This window comes from Vigna radiata, chromosome 1 (genome assembly GCF_000741045.1).
Source record: "Vigna radiata var. radiata cultivar VC1973A chromosome 1, Vradiata_ver6, whole genome shotgun sequence".
Taxonomy (NCBI): domain Eukaryota; kingdom Viridiplantae; phylum Streptophyta; class Magnoliopsida; order Fabales; family Fabaceae; genus Vigna; species Vigna radiata.
This window is the reverse complement of record NC_028351.1, coordinates 13,952,093-13,966,631: the sequence shown is the minus strand read 5'-3', so window position 1 is coordinate 13,966,631 and position 14,539 is coordinate 13,952,093. Positions and strand designations below refer to the sequence as shown.

Here is a 14,539-nt window from a genome sequence, read left to right as displayed (position 1 = left end):
AATATTTATTTTCTGTATTTTTTAAAAATCATGTAACAACATCCTTTCAACAAAAGTATGTAGAGTATTTTTATATGATAAACCGAATTCTACGGTAAAGTATAATATAGTAACTTTTACAAAATATAGAAACAAAATACTTTACAATTTAATTTAAAGAATTTAAAGACAATAAACAATTTTTATAATTATTTATAAATAGAAAAAAAAAACATATTTAATCCTTAAAATTACACTTTAAAGAACAGAAAATATTTGACAATTTTATTTGTTAGGATTTTCTTAAAAGTAAAAATTATAAGTGATACTTTTCCTTTTATATATATATAATGAAGATAAATGTTCTCATATATTTTAAACAATCAAAGAGAACAAATGTAATAATCTATAAGAGAAATTGGTGTACTGCTAGTAAAGCAATGGATTTTTTTTATCCTACAAGGAAAAGAGGAGTATTGAATAAAATCCAAAAAGCAAGTAAAGAATGTGAGTCTAATTTTTTCATTATTTCTTCCTAAAAAAAAAAAAATCTTAGAGCACTTCTAATACAAATTTCACGACTTCCTTACAATAAAAATAATATTTGAACATAAATTCTTCAAACTTTCGATCTTGTAAATTTACTTTAAAATTGAAAATCTACATAAAAAACCAGCTCTCAAATCTTAAGAAAGTACGTTGAAACTCACTAATACATTGTTCCATATATAAGGAAAACATGAAAAAAAAAAAAAATATCCCATTGGAAATGTCCTTAAAAGTATATCAATTAATGGCAATATTACTTGCTATATCAGAAGAAGATCCTGAAAATTATCACTCTCCATTTGAAAGAGAGGATGTCCATTTTATTCAATCTGACATGTTCTTGTCCTTATCTATCATACATAGTGACAAAAACTGTAAGTTCGAAAAGATAATACTGAATACAGAAGCTTAACCAAAGCTCACAGAATTTTGGTCCAATTTTTGCACATGAGCAAAATTTGGCTACAGAAAGTAGTCATCTCAGTTATCATCACTCTTGCTAGAAAACTCAGGAATTCTGTGAGCATCAAAGGAGATTTTCATGCAGAAGAACTGAGAGCTCGTTCTATTTCCTCCAATGATCGACCCTTTGTTTCCACAACATTACCAGCTATGTATAACACAGCAAGAACACAGACAGCAGAGAAACCCAAGTAAACGGAGCTGATACCAAACTTGTTTACAACACTCAAGAAGTAGAGGCCGATCACAAAGTTGGAGATCTGTTAAGACCAAATATATTCATAGTTCATTGTCAGATTACTATTTAGGCAACTAATAAAACCAGTATTGCAATGAATTATTAGACAAGCTTCTTCATAAGCTCTTCTAGAAGAAGAAAAAAAAAAGCAAGTAAAATATGAAGTGAATTTTTTTATAAATTCTCTTATAGTTTTCTAAAGTTTTATTTTTTAACTTAAGGGAATCAGATAATTTTAGCTTATGAAGAAACTTATTTTATTTTTTCTTCTTATTTTTCAGGGTACTTGACATCAATCAAATTTTTACACACACTTTACATATACTATTTTACCCTTCACTATCTCTCTTTCCTTACAAATACAAAAGTTAAATATTTTAATGACCAAAATACCCCTAAGAGTGGGTTGTCTAATGTTGTTTGTGGTGTCAAAAAAACATTTTCCTATTTTTCTCTCCTGTAAGTGCTTCCAGATATGTCAGTCCAATCAAAGCCTGAGTATATAATGCCAGCATAAATCATAACTAGATAAATGTCATTTACTAAGAAAGATCCAAGGAACTTGAAGCAAAATATTGGACAAGGGAAGCTATTTTCTAAGGAATGATTCTTTAACCATAGCATTCTGAAAATCATGTGAACGGCAAAAGAGTGTTTTATTTGTTTATTTTCATGTTTGGTTAGACCACAAGTAGCTGCATTTACACACTACAAAAGTTTTAGTTCGTTACCTTAGCATAATTTCAAAAATTCATGGCAAGATAAAGGCATTAACCACAGCTAAAATACTAGATTCCACAGTGAAGTTACCCACCCAATGCGTGCCTAATGACAACGAAACTGCTTTTGCTCTAATTCTGGAAGCAAATATCTCCGGTAGAAGAAGGGCAGGCACAGGTCCAGCACCAAGAGAGAAGGATAGGACATAGCTGGTTAAGATTCATAGATCATAGAGTCATCAGAAATGAAAAGCTCAATTAATAGAAGAGCCTACAAGTTCATTGAAGTTTTAAGTCTTTCAGTGACTGGAATCATTATCATTTAAAAATTTAAATGACTTACAGAACAGTCCCAAGAACAGCAAGGGTGCCAGAGTATGGTGCAAGAACCTTCCAAGTAAAAGACAGAGAAAGAAGCAACATAGAAGCAGCCTGGGACAGACATTAAAAAAACTGTCAATTAAATGAATGAAAAATGCAGGATAATTTATTACACGACTCACGGTAAGTCAAATAAGTTATAAAACATCAGAACTTGAACTAACACATTAGGATGAAGATATCAAACAGAAACTTAAAGTCAAAAGGACATCATCTTATACAGAAGGACAGGGCTTTAAAATAGTTTGAATTATAGAAAGGTTGAGTTATGTATGTCCGTTTAAGCAACAAAGAAGGTAAGAATAGACCCAGACCTACTAACCTAATTATGCTTCTAACATGTAGGCAATGAAATGAAATTAAATTTCACAATGCTTGAAAACTGCCTTCTCTTCCTTCAAGAATAGAAGCTATAAGTATCCATGAGAAAGGGGGAGTGAGAGAAATTGAAAGAATAAAGTTTAACCCCTTAATTAACTTCTCAAGATTGCATTGCCTCTTTTTTATATAACGAAAGAGTGTCAAAAAAACTACTTTGAAAGATCCAAAATGGGTTGCTGTTAGCTATGGAAAAAGAGTTTCTTGCTCTTCATGGGGATCTGGTCCATAATTCCTCTTCCTCCTTACAGATATGTAATTGGCTGTAAATGGGTGTTGCATGTCAGCAAAAACCCCGATGATACTGTTTTCATATAGTGGGAAAAGGTTTTCAATCATCATGGCTTTGACTTCAATGAGACCTTTTCTCCAGTTAACAAACCTGACTCCATCTGCGTAATTTCTTGCTTTTACTTATAAGAATGTTCTTGTGATGTTTCAAGCATATCATGAATATATCACGTAATATCTAACATTTTTTAGCTGTGTCCAAAACAGATGTGCGATGAAAGCAGTTATTACCATCCCACTAAAACTTATGATAAGGAGACTTTTCCTTCCTTGTTTGTCCATTAAGGAGGAGGCAATAGCAGTTCCTGCAACAAATAAAACATAAATCAGGATCGATAACTTGCTTGAACAACAAGTACAATATCTTTTTTTTTATTGAATTTTATGATTAAATAATACTAACCAAAAACATTTGATGCACCAACCAAGGCACTCGCTGCAACATCAGATGCAATTCCAGCACTACGGAAAACAGAAGTTGAATAATACACTACAGCATTTATTCCAGCCAACTGCTGGAACAAAAAAAGTGCTGCCCCAACACTGACAACTGCAACAAGGCACATTTTAAGGAAGTGCTATACTATTACATATAAGAATGCATATAGTAGACTAAAAAGTTAGTTGGCCAGTGAAATTAAAACATAAACCATGTTCGTAAAAGTTCCTCTGTTGTTCTGAATTGTATGTTCAATCATCTTTGTGAATCCTTTACTTGAGATTAAAACAGAAAAATATATTTCTAGAGGGCTTGAAGAACCCCTCTCATGGTTCTCTATTTATATATTTCAAGCTTGATGAGAAACATCAAAAGCACGGTCCTAGACTATTTGGAGAGAGAACTAGGTACAAAGATTATCTAACACTCAATACCCTACCTTAGACATAATGATTACATAGATTTTCTAATTATTTCAACACCTTTATTTATAATCCTTCACTTAAGATTAACACAAAGAGAAAATATATTTTGGAGGGCTTTAAAGGACTCCACTTATGGTCTTCTATTTATAATGATAAAGAGATGATACAATAGGGAGATGAAAGATCAAAGGGCTTTCCTACATTGCTAGGAATAGGACTAGGTACAGTTGGAAGAGTTTCTAAACACAATACTCCTTACTTTAAACTTAATGATTACACTAGAATACATAGGACACATGTGGACTAGATCTAAAATGGTATAAATCTCCAGCTTCATATCCTTCTACAATTCGGCTCCTCGAACCACCTTTTTGTATAACAAAAGACTTGTTATAAAAGGTTATTGAACAATTTAACATTTTGTTTATCTAGCTTAAGAAAATTAAATTAAAACGACAATTATGGACAAAAAGGACATATTTTAAATTTAGGGAAGGAGTAGGGAGACTTGACCTTTGAGGAAATTTTAGACTCATTTGCCAAGGTTATGAAATGATGTTTTTCTTGGAAAGAAAGGGGCAGAACAAAGAGGTATTACCAGAGATGTGATAAAAAACACCTAAATCAATTACTCATGAATTTTAACCTTCTATGGATTGGGAAATGCAAGTTGTTGATGTACTTGGAGTTTCAGCTGTTTGTGTCTAGTTGTTAGATTATAATCTTAGATACTCTTGATATTCTACATAGTGAATTTTGTTGGTGCTATATGACAAGTTGAGGAGTAGGAGTTGGGACAATAGGTAGAACCTCAAGAGGGCAGTTAGACACCCAGAAACTGTGAGGAGAAAAACAAGAATGAAAAGAACTAACAAAAACTCCCAAACTGAAAAATTCACTATTAGCTGTATAAGCCAATGTTTAAAAGGAAAACTTCCTTTCACACAGGGTATTCCCTGCCACATAGTCAAAAGACTGTCAATACAAAATAATCTCCCCTCCAAGGAACTTATTGGTCTAATTATATAAACCAACTCTCAACTGACAGCATTACATCCACTTACCTTTCCACTACTTCCTTTATTCTTCTCATCTATAATAACTTTTTCCACCACTTCCTTTTATTTCTCCTTCTATAGTACACCTTCCATATCTTATCATTTTCTTCTATAATGGTTATTCCACTCTTCCTCATTATTTACATGCCTAACAGGCATCTTTAATGGTGGAAGAAAAGAAAGGAGTAGTCTTAAAGAATGTAACATCAACACAGACTAGATACCCTTGTAATTAAGAAAAGAAACGTCAATATAGGGAAACCAAATAATGGCTAATAATGAAGAATATTCCTAATTATCAGTTGGACATGTTTCTCTAAACACTAAAGATCAAATCATATCTTCTATAAATAGTATTATCATTAAATAACAAGTCTTCACACAAATATATCAGATTAACAATAATTCTTCATACATATATAAGAAGGGCCTCAAGGAAATAAAAAATCAAAGGGAAGTCTAAGGGTTATCAGGTCTGATCAATGTGGTTTACATTGAAACAAGATAATGGATTTGCACGAAGCATCATGCTGGATAAAATTATTACAATCAATGTGGTTTTTACATTAAACTTCCTTTAAACCAACAAGTTCAAAGAAAAAAAAAATTCTACCAAATGGCCCTCAAGATATGTAGATCAGAATTATCAGTTTTGGACAAGTGTAATCAAAACTAGAATCAATTGGAACTGAATTTTAGGATACCTTTCCAATATCGGCTACTAAACAGATCAAACCACCCAGCTTCAGGTTCAGATGAACCTTGACTTGCTGTTGATAAATCAAGCATAACTGTAGCAACTCTTTCTTTTCCATAAAGTGTTTTAATAGCCTTTTCAGCTTCAGCGAGTTTTCCTTGCTGTAAAATAATACATGGAATTTTCTCAGAAAACCTACAATAAAATTACTGCATTAAACTCTTGACAAATACATATTAGTTATCCATGTATGAATTATGTTGGCTTCTATACCAAAATATTAGTTCACAATACTTAAGTTTCAATTCAGTTTACGCATTAAGGAAACTCGTAGTGTTTTTAAGCCTCCAAGTACATCTTAACATACATATAAGACACATCCTTTATATACAATATGTATGATTTGTAGGATTATGTTGGAAAGTGAATCTGCCTTAATTGCAATCAGTCCTAGCTTGTGGTAATTGTGTCCTCTTTGGAGATTACCTATATTGCAGTCCCCCAGAGGGTGTTTTAGCTTTGGAGCCTGAATACTTCAAAAATGGAAAAGTATATATACTTTTTTAACATTTTTTTAGAAGATACTTCTTGGATACATATAGAAGGCTTCCGAATAAGTATTTGAAGTTTAACAGTCATGAATTTAAATCTTCCCAGACCAAAGATAGTACAGAATTGCAGGAAAACCTGAAAAAGCCAGCGTGGACTTTCTGGAGAAATTGCCATTCCTAGTGCTAACAGAACAGATGGAACTACTGCAATGCCAAACATTGTCCGCCACCTGATAAAATATAATTAAAAAATCTAATGAGCTAGACGAAGTAGAAAACTAACCAGCAAATGTACCTGGATCCCCCAAGAAGAAAATATTTTGTAAACCATGAAGACATCATGGAAATATGAATTTAACCTCAAAACTAACATTATCAAATTAACAAGGAAGAATTATTTTCTAAAAGAAAGAAATATTACTTTCCGGTGATCCATACATATTGGGTCCAAGCTACTACTTCTATAATGTGAAAATATCAAGTCTAATTTCAAATATTGATAAAAATTAGGCCCTAAAATTGGGTTAAATAGAATTTTGTGCACCAAGTGAATAATTCATTATCCTTCATTATAGTGTCCAGATTTCAATATCTAAAGTATGAATCTGCAACTGCACTTTTATCACAAACCACATGTTTGCAAATCACCACTAATGATGGGACTTCATATTTCTGTTAGGGGAATTTATTAGAATAACATTTGCTATTAGTTGGTGTAGATTGAAAAATATTGCAGAATATTTGATATCAATTGGTGTACAGTACAGAATATCTTTATTATTGGTGCAAATTTGTTGGCTACAAATCTTGTACAGCTCTAATTATGTAGTTATCTACATAATTAGTTAGGAAATCTGCAAGATAGCATTAATAATATCAAGTTTTAGGGCTAAAAAAGTGGGGATGGGGTGTGTAAGTTTTCACCAAACCTCTTTTTGAGATGTTTATTTCTCCAGAGAAGAACACAAACTTGGGATCTGCATCTTTTCTAAGTGGAATATTCTAAACTAAGGAAATCAAACTACTAGAAAATAACTCCTAATGTTTAGCTCCAACAAAATCCCCGACATTCAATTCTTAGACATTCAATTCTTATTGAGAAAATACTTGGGATTTAGATACAGACAGAAAATCTAAACAATTTTTTCTCTTCTATTAGCATATTTCCTTCTATCACTGATTTATTCCCCACCAAAAAAATATCTTTACTTCCTTCTAGCATTTTACCATCTCTATATGATATTAATCACCGGAAGAAATAAACAGTTCAGAAAGAAGTTAGGTGAAAATTTAACCCTATCCCCACTTAAAAGAGGGAAAAAGCAGTAAGGTGAAACAAGGCAATACCATAAAGGGTTTCCAGCCAAAGGCAACCCAGCTACCAGTGCCAGAAGAATCCCAATACATATAAAAAGTTGATTAACAGAACCTAATGCACCACGGACTTCAGTTGGTGAAATCTGCCCATAAGAAGGATATGTAGATAGATATCTTATTATCTTATTTAGACATGATCACAAAGATAAGTATAATTAATAAAGCACCTCAGATATGTATAATGGTACTATAGCAGATGTAACACCAATTCCTACACCAGCAAGTAACCGACCAATGATCATTGGCTGAACACTCTGCGCTGTAGCACTGTAAATTTCCATAACTTATGATGTCAGATTTCAAAAGTATAGACAGATAAAACCTTGTCCTAAATACTAACTGACAGACCTAAGAAATGCTCCAATTGCTAGGGGGATTGCAGCTAATTGAAAAGTCCTTGTTCTTCCAAATTTGTCAGCCAATGATCCGCCAGTAAACGAACCAACAGTGGCACCAGCAAGAAGTGTGCTGACAATCCAGCCTGTTCAGGGATTTCCACTCATGATAATCAAGAGAAAATGATTGATGGGGCATACGCAAGTCATGTTAGAACTTCTAAAAGGTTAATAGTAACAGAGTGGGACTTATATGCTGGAACTTTTAATAAAATATTCATCCAAACCTGCTTTCATAGAACTTATTACAAAGTGGTCTAGGCCTAACTTGACTGTAAAAAATTAGCTTGTAAGGCGAGGCGAGGATTGAACTCACTTATATGTTGTATTTTACACTATGTCTAATCAATGTGAGACTTAGGTTTTTTCCAATAAAGCTTGGTTAATTTGCTGCTTATGTTAACAGTACCATTGGCATGTACACTATAGTCATGAATACTGAAAATCTTCTCTTTATGAGTGCATAAAACAAATTGCATTTTCACATGTAAAAAGTTTTTATTACTTATTAAATCAATAAAAAATTTCAAAGTAATTGACATACATAGAGAGATATATCGATGCACACACTTATATAAAAATGAACCTTGTAGAACAGTATTTTCAGTTATTCCTAGATCCTTTGCAAGGTATTCAAGAGCACCATTTACCACCCTACATCAAACACCACATTGTCAGAGTTATCCAACACAAAGATATTATTGAATGAAAAATAGTCACAGTTATACCTGAAACCATTATAACATAGATAGCAACACAAAGAAATCACTTGAGCCATTATAGTCCATCGACCCACATACAAATAGGAAGAGGTTGTACATACCCAAGATGGTAGCCAAATAAAATGGCTCCAAGGCAAGCAACACCAACATATGGTAGAACAGTTCCAGAAGATCTGCTTTGAAGGGTAGTAGGTACAACATCCTCAATGTTTCCATCTGCAACTCAATTTACTTGCTATGAGTATCTGTAAGAACATATAAATATATGTAACAGCTAGCAAGTTATCAAATTGCCATTCAAATCTGAATTGTCAAGCTAACTTTTGCATTGTGAATCAAAATATTGTATAGAATCGTAAGAGCCAATGAAAAAAGAAATTGAAATATATTGATTAAATGGCATGTCTTGTGTTATAGGTTTAAACTAGATATTGATTAAAACATCTTAACTATAAGTCTCACAACAAAATGACAAGTCACAAGTGTGTGAAGCTTCTATTTCATAAAACTAAAAATGGAGCAATGGGAAAAGCAAATAATTGCATTGAACACAAAGAAAGAAGAAAAATAATCAAGTAGGTCATTCAGTTGTGCTCCATCGTTTCCGTACGAGAAATGGTTAAACAAAAGTAAAAAGGAAAATAAGTAGTAAAAAACTACGTACTTTGTACTAATGATACAGAATCACACTGATTCATCCACATATTGCACAATCCAAAATCAACTTCTATGCATCACATTATATGTATCACTGGCTAGCTGAACCGTACCATACTGAGTGATTCAAATCACAAATACATGTGAGATTTACACTGTAAGCTGACAATTTGTCAATAGCACAAGTTGTGCATAGATTTTTCTAGTTAGAGACAATTTTTAGCACTAAAAAAACAGTTTTTGGAATCATCACATATGAAACTGCAAAAACGTAAGTATAGTAATACCATTCCTTGTATAGAGACCATATTAAGGGCCAACAGAAAAAAAAAAAAAAAAAAACAAAAGGCAATTATAAAAGATGAATTCCGCAGTATAATTAGAATTCCCTCAATCTCAAATTAAACATTCATGTATGAACTGGATTACAAACCACGAGATTCATATCATTCATCATGCAGATTTCATGTTGGGGAAATCGAGCAACAGACTTAACTACCTAAGTCAACAAACATTAGCAACAACACAAACGATAGCTAACACACATAAACAAGCATAATCTTGCTAGAAATAAAACAATAATGCAATTCAAAAAAAAAAAAAAAAGCGGCAATGCAAAAAACCAGGTTTTCCAAGAACAAGAAAGCCAAAAGGGCATCATTAAGCAAAACAACACATGGTCCATCCACATGAACCAAGTACATTATATACACATCACAGGCAAGACAAATGCAATCCGAAAATGCTTAACAATAGCTAATAAACCAAACAAATCAAAACCATCAGCAATTGGATACAAACCAGAAGCCATAACCCTCACTGATCTGGCCTTAACGGACGACCCAAAAATGCCACCAAAACCAACGCTGGTACTAATTAGCTTAGTTTCCATAGTGGCAGAACCAAGCCTCAACCCGGAAAGATCAGTGTTATTCTTTGCCATGGACACTCTGCTACATCTCAAAACACTCCCATTTCTGAACTCCACAAAATCCACCAACCCCCTTCCCTTTGGAACCCCCAAAGTAGCTCCTTTAACACCAAAAGTTGATGCATGCATGGTATCTGATAAAAAAAAATTCAAATACCCATTAAATCAAAACATAGAATTTTCGAACAATTATATGTAAGTATACAAAATATAATGAAAATGCTGCGGAGGAATAAGAAAAATGCCACCGCCAATGCAAATGAACTAAGATGGAAACGTAAAAGAAAATAAAGTAACAGACGGATTACCTTGTAAAAGGGTGGGACAGAAAGAAGAAAAGGGTGATGAAAGTTCTGTACTTTAGAGTGTTGACGTTCACTACGAAGAGATCAAGCAATTTTTTATTCGGGATTTGCGTGTTTTCTGAAGGATGGAAGAAAGGAACTTTGAGAAAGAATCCCTTCGGTGGAACCAAACACTAAGATGAAGCTGCTGAAGATTTCAACTATTTATGTTTTCTAAATAAATAATTAGAAAAATTATTCATCCAATTATAATGATAAGCGACAACTCTTCCGAACGTGTTGCTTCGATTCATCGTCAGATTCAATCTTGATTAAATAATTATGTTAAAGATTATTTTAAAAAAAAACAAACATCATTTTTTTAAGAATTTTAAAAACTGTATTGAGAATAGTTTTTATAATTACAAAATATACCACTGTATCATCAACCTACATAATATTTAGATTTTTATAATTTAAATGATATTTAATAAGGATGTTCATTCACGTAAGAACTTATTTATAGACAAGAGATAAGCAGAATAAATAAAAATAACTTTATAGACAAGATAAAATAGTACTAAAACACTAAATAAATTTTAAATTATATTGAAATAATTTAGGATTTTTAGATGTATTTCAATTAGGATAAACAATTAAATTCTTCATTCACATGTAGAATTAACCTTCTTTTTCTCAAGTCGTTTACTGAAATTAATTATTTTATGTAAAATTTGTAAATTTTTATTATTATTTAATTTTAAAAAATTAAAATTGTTAAGCAAAATATATAAAGAATCATAGATCATATCTTTTTATTGAATTGAATCTATAAGGTAATTGTCATAATAAAACACAGTTGCATGAAAAAGAAATTGATATATTAGAATTTTTATGTGAGTCTGTAATTTATTATGAAATATAATTCTTGAAATAAACTTTTAATTTGAATTAAAATAAGACTTATCATTGTTTATTTTCGAGAAGAGAAAAACAAAACATATACTTCTGATTTTAGTAAATCATGCCAAAAAAGTTCAGAAGAATGAAGAGGTTGCGAGAAAGAAAAAAGACAAAGCAAAAAACAGAGGATTATCTTACGTGGGAATTTTAGGATTAGATTAGCGAATGAGGGGTTGCGTTGGCGAGGTCACGAGAGTGCACGTTCGCGCTACTCTTTCAGCTGAAACAGTGTCTTTCTTGCGGCGCCTGCATGGATGGTCCCAGAAATAACCACTGGACCACAATTTTCTCTGTCTACTTTTTGTTTTTCTTTCATGTCGTATTTTCAAAGTACAATAAGCTTTTTTTAACAATTTGTTTGAAAAAAAAAATTTATGAGTGTTTACGTGATTGATCTAATTTTAAATATATGAATCAATAAATAATTTATTAAAAAATGTTATTAATATTATAGTATTTTAAAGTATCGTCTTCATGACGAAAAATAGTTCAATCTATAACGGAATAGTTCATTAAAAATATAAGGTTAATCATTTTGCGAAGTCTTTATTTTCTTGTAAAATCTCAATTTTGTCTTGTTTTTTTTTTTTTTATTTTTCAATTGGATCTCAATTTTCTGAACATTGCAATAATTGGATCCTTTCCGTTAAATTGACTCCAACGGCGTTAGTGTATGTTTGATGTGACACGCTGGAATCAATTTCTTACCTGTTCTGGGTAGGGACACCTTAATTGATGTGGATGGTTCACGATCTGGTCTCTTAATGGCGGTGAGGAAACCAATGTGAGGCAACCACCTCATCATCCCTGTCACATCAGTTTCATCTTTCATCTCCAAAACCCTAACCTTCTTACCAATCTCCTTGTGCCGCCACCATCACCGGACTACCACAACTCCTCTGTCAGTCACCATGCACCGTTGTCACTAGCAGTCACCATGGTCCATCTTCTACTCTGTCAACCATGCACAACTTCTCCACCACAGTTCATCTTCGCTAGAGCACCACTCAAACATGCACAAAAACTCCATAGCGTCATCTCTTCTTCGAATCCTCGCTTCACTTGCAAACCTAGAATTTTTTGGTCAAAATTCTTCAAAATTTTATTCTTATTATATTTGTAAATTTTTTTCTCAATCTACGTTAAATGAAATTATTTTCAAATTATGATATTTTTTACCAAACAAAACCATTTAGTCTAGATTAAAATGAGTTGACTAGAATCCATGTCAAATTAAGTTGCGATAGGATAAAATTCGGTCAAAAGGCTGAATTGGACTAGGCCTAGGTCAACATAGTCTGATCTTGATCGTGTTTGTCCAATCAAGAGTATGTTGAGTGGAGTCATCATAGAACCAAAGTCAATGTTTGATGTTCAGTCTATCTAAACTCGTTTTAGTAAATAAACTTCAAACATCTTTGTTGTGGCAAGTTGACTTGGGTCCAAATTGGGTTGAATCTAGGATAAGTTGAGTCTAAATTAGATATAAACAAATTGGATCGAGTTTAGTCAAATCAAGTTGAGTTTTTGCTAGATTGAAACATCGAGTCATGATCATATCAAACTAGATTTGGCCAATCTCGCATCAAGTTGAATCAAGTTTACCTAAGTCCTCTTGAATAGAATCAACTCAAAATATAAATTTTAAAAATAAAAAATTTCAAATTTTCACATTTAAAGTAAAACTTAAAATTATTTAATTTTAAATAATATATAAAATTTCAAATTCTTTCCAATTTCTTTATAAATAACATTTTATTATAAAGCATTTCAAATTTCTTCAAAAAAATTTAATTACCATCATAAAATACCAAGTTAAAGAAAAACCAAACTCTTTTTTAAACTTTTTACATTTATTCCAACTTTTTAATGACAGATGATGCTAATTAGCGAAACTATATATAAGAGTATTTTTTTCATAACTATACATATCTACTTAAACTTCATGACCTTTTAACTATACATCTACAATGTCAATTTTATATATTATTTTATGCATTATTTGTATACGTCATTTTGTTTGATATAATATAAATGGAAATTCGGTTTGTTTTAAAATGTTTGTCATTTTAGAAAATAAGAAATCATAAATATTTTTATAATATTTTCATATATTAGTAATTTCATCTAAAACGGATTCATAGTTGTTGTTTTTTTCAAATAAATTTCTTGTTTCACTAGTGGAAAAATGACTTTTTATAACGTACAAAAATGACTTTTTATAACGTAGTTATTGGGATTATAGTTCTGTACGATATAGTAAGTTTGGACATTTTATAACGTAGCAAAAATTTACATTATAATAAGTCTGAACATATTATAACGTAGTTTCTGAAGTACGTTATAATAAGTCTGAACATATTATAACGTAGTTTCTAAAGTTTTCCTACGTAAAAGTTTTCCTACGTTATAATAGGGTGGATGGTACTATAACATAGAACTTTTTATACGTTATAATATATGATTTTTTATTTTAAGATAAATTTATTATTACATTTGACCTCCAATGATTATTATGTTTAAATCTCAAACAGAAAAAAAAAAGAAAAAAGAAATAGAATGAAAAACAAATCACGTATTGATAATTTTTTATACAAATGAAAAACAAATATCTTTCTATATAAAAGAACCTGGCCAACAACTTTCTCCCACAGTAATATATCCAAAGTAAAATTTTATAATATTATAAATACAAGTTTACAATACTATCATGTATCCAAGATTAAATGCACTTTCTATATACACATTCGTCCATGTAACCTGCTTGGTTTCCTTTAACTCACTCAGCTCACATAGGTCAACCACAAGTTTGATAGGATCCTTGGGGTCACTGATGTTTTTCTTGTTTTGAAACTCAATGGCATCATCCTTTGTTAGCATGACCCTTTCTCCAAGGCAAATCCCTTATACTACGGAGTGCCAAAACCGCAACTTGAATCTGTAAAAGCAAATAAGCACATGCAACCTAATCAGCACTTCAAAAACAAATGCAGGTAGAGGTTATTCAGCAGCTAATAAGTTGTTGTTTGGAACATCATATGTT

At 31.6% G+C, this 14,539-nt stretch overlaps 1 protein-coding gene across 1 annotated transcript; it reads right to left on the bottom strand.

Annotated features, from left to right (window-relative positions):
• Positions 1-804: 804 nt before the first annotated feature.
• On the bottom strand, positions 805-10,783 carry LOC106770291 (plastidic glucose transporter 4). The gene is made up of 14 exons (XM_014656108.2): positions 10,558-10,783; positions 10,120-10,383; positions 8,763-8,877; positions 8,526-8,593; positions 7,893-8,025; positions 7,712-7,811; positions 7,515-7,627; positions 6,304-6,397; positions 5,624-5,777; positions 3,401-3,547; positions 3,229-3,302; positions 2,291-2,379; positions 2,043-2,157; positions 805-1,250 (listed from the first exon to the last, which is right to left on the bottom strand). Exons 2-14 carry the CDS (start codon positions 10,376-10,378, stop codon positions 1,068-1,070), a joined length of 1,644 nt encoding a protein of 547 aa, XP_014511594.1. The 5' UTR covers positions 10,379-10,383; positions 10,558-10,783; the 3' UTR covers positions 805-1,067.
• Positions 10,784-14,539: the final 3,756 nt, after the last annotated feature.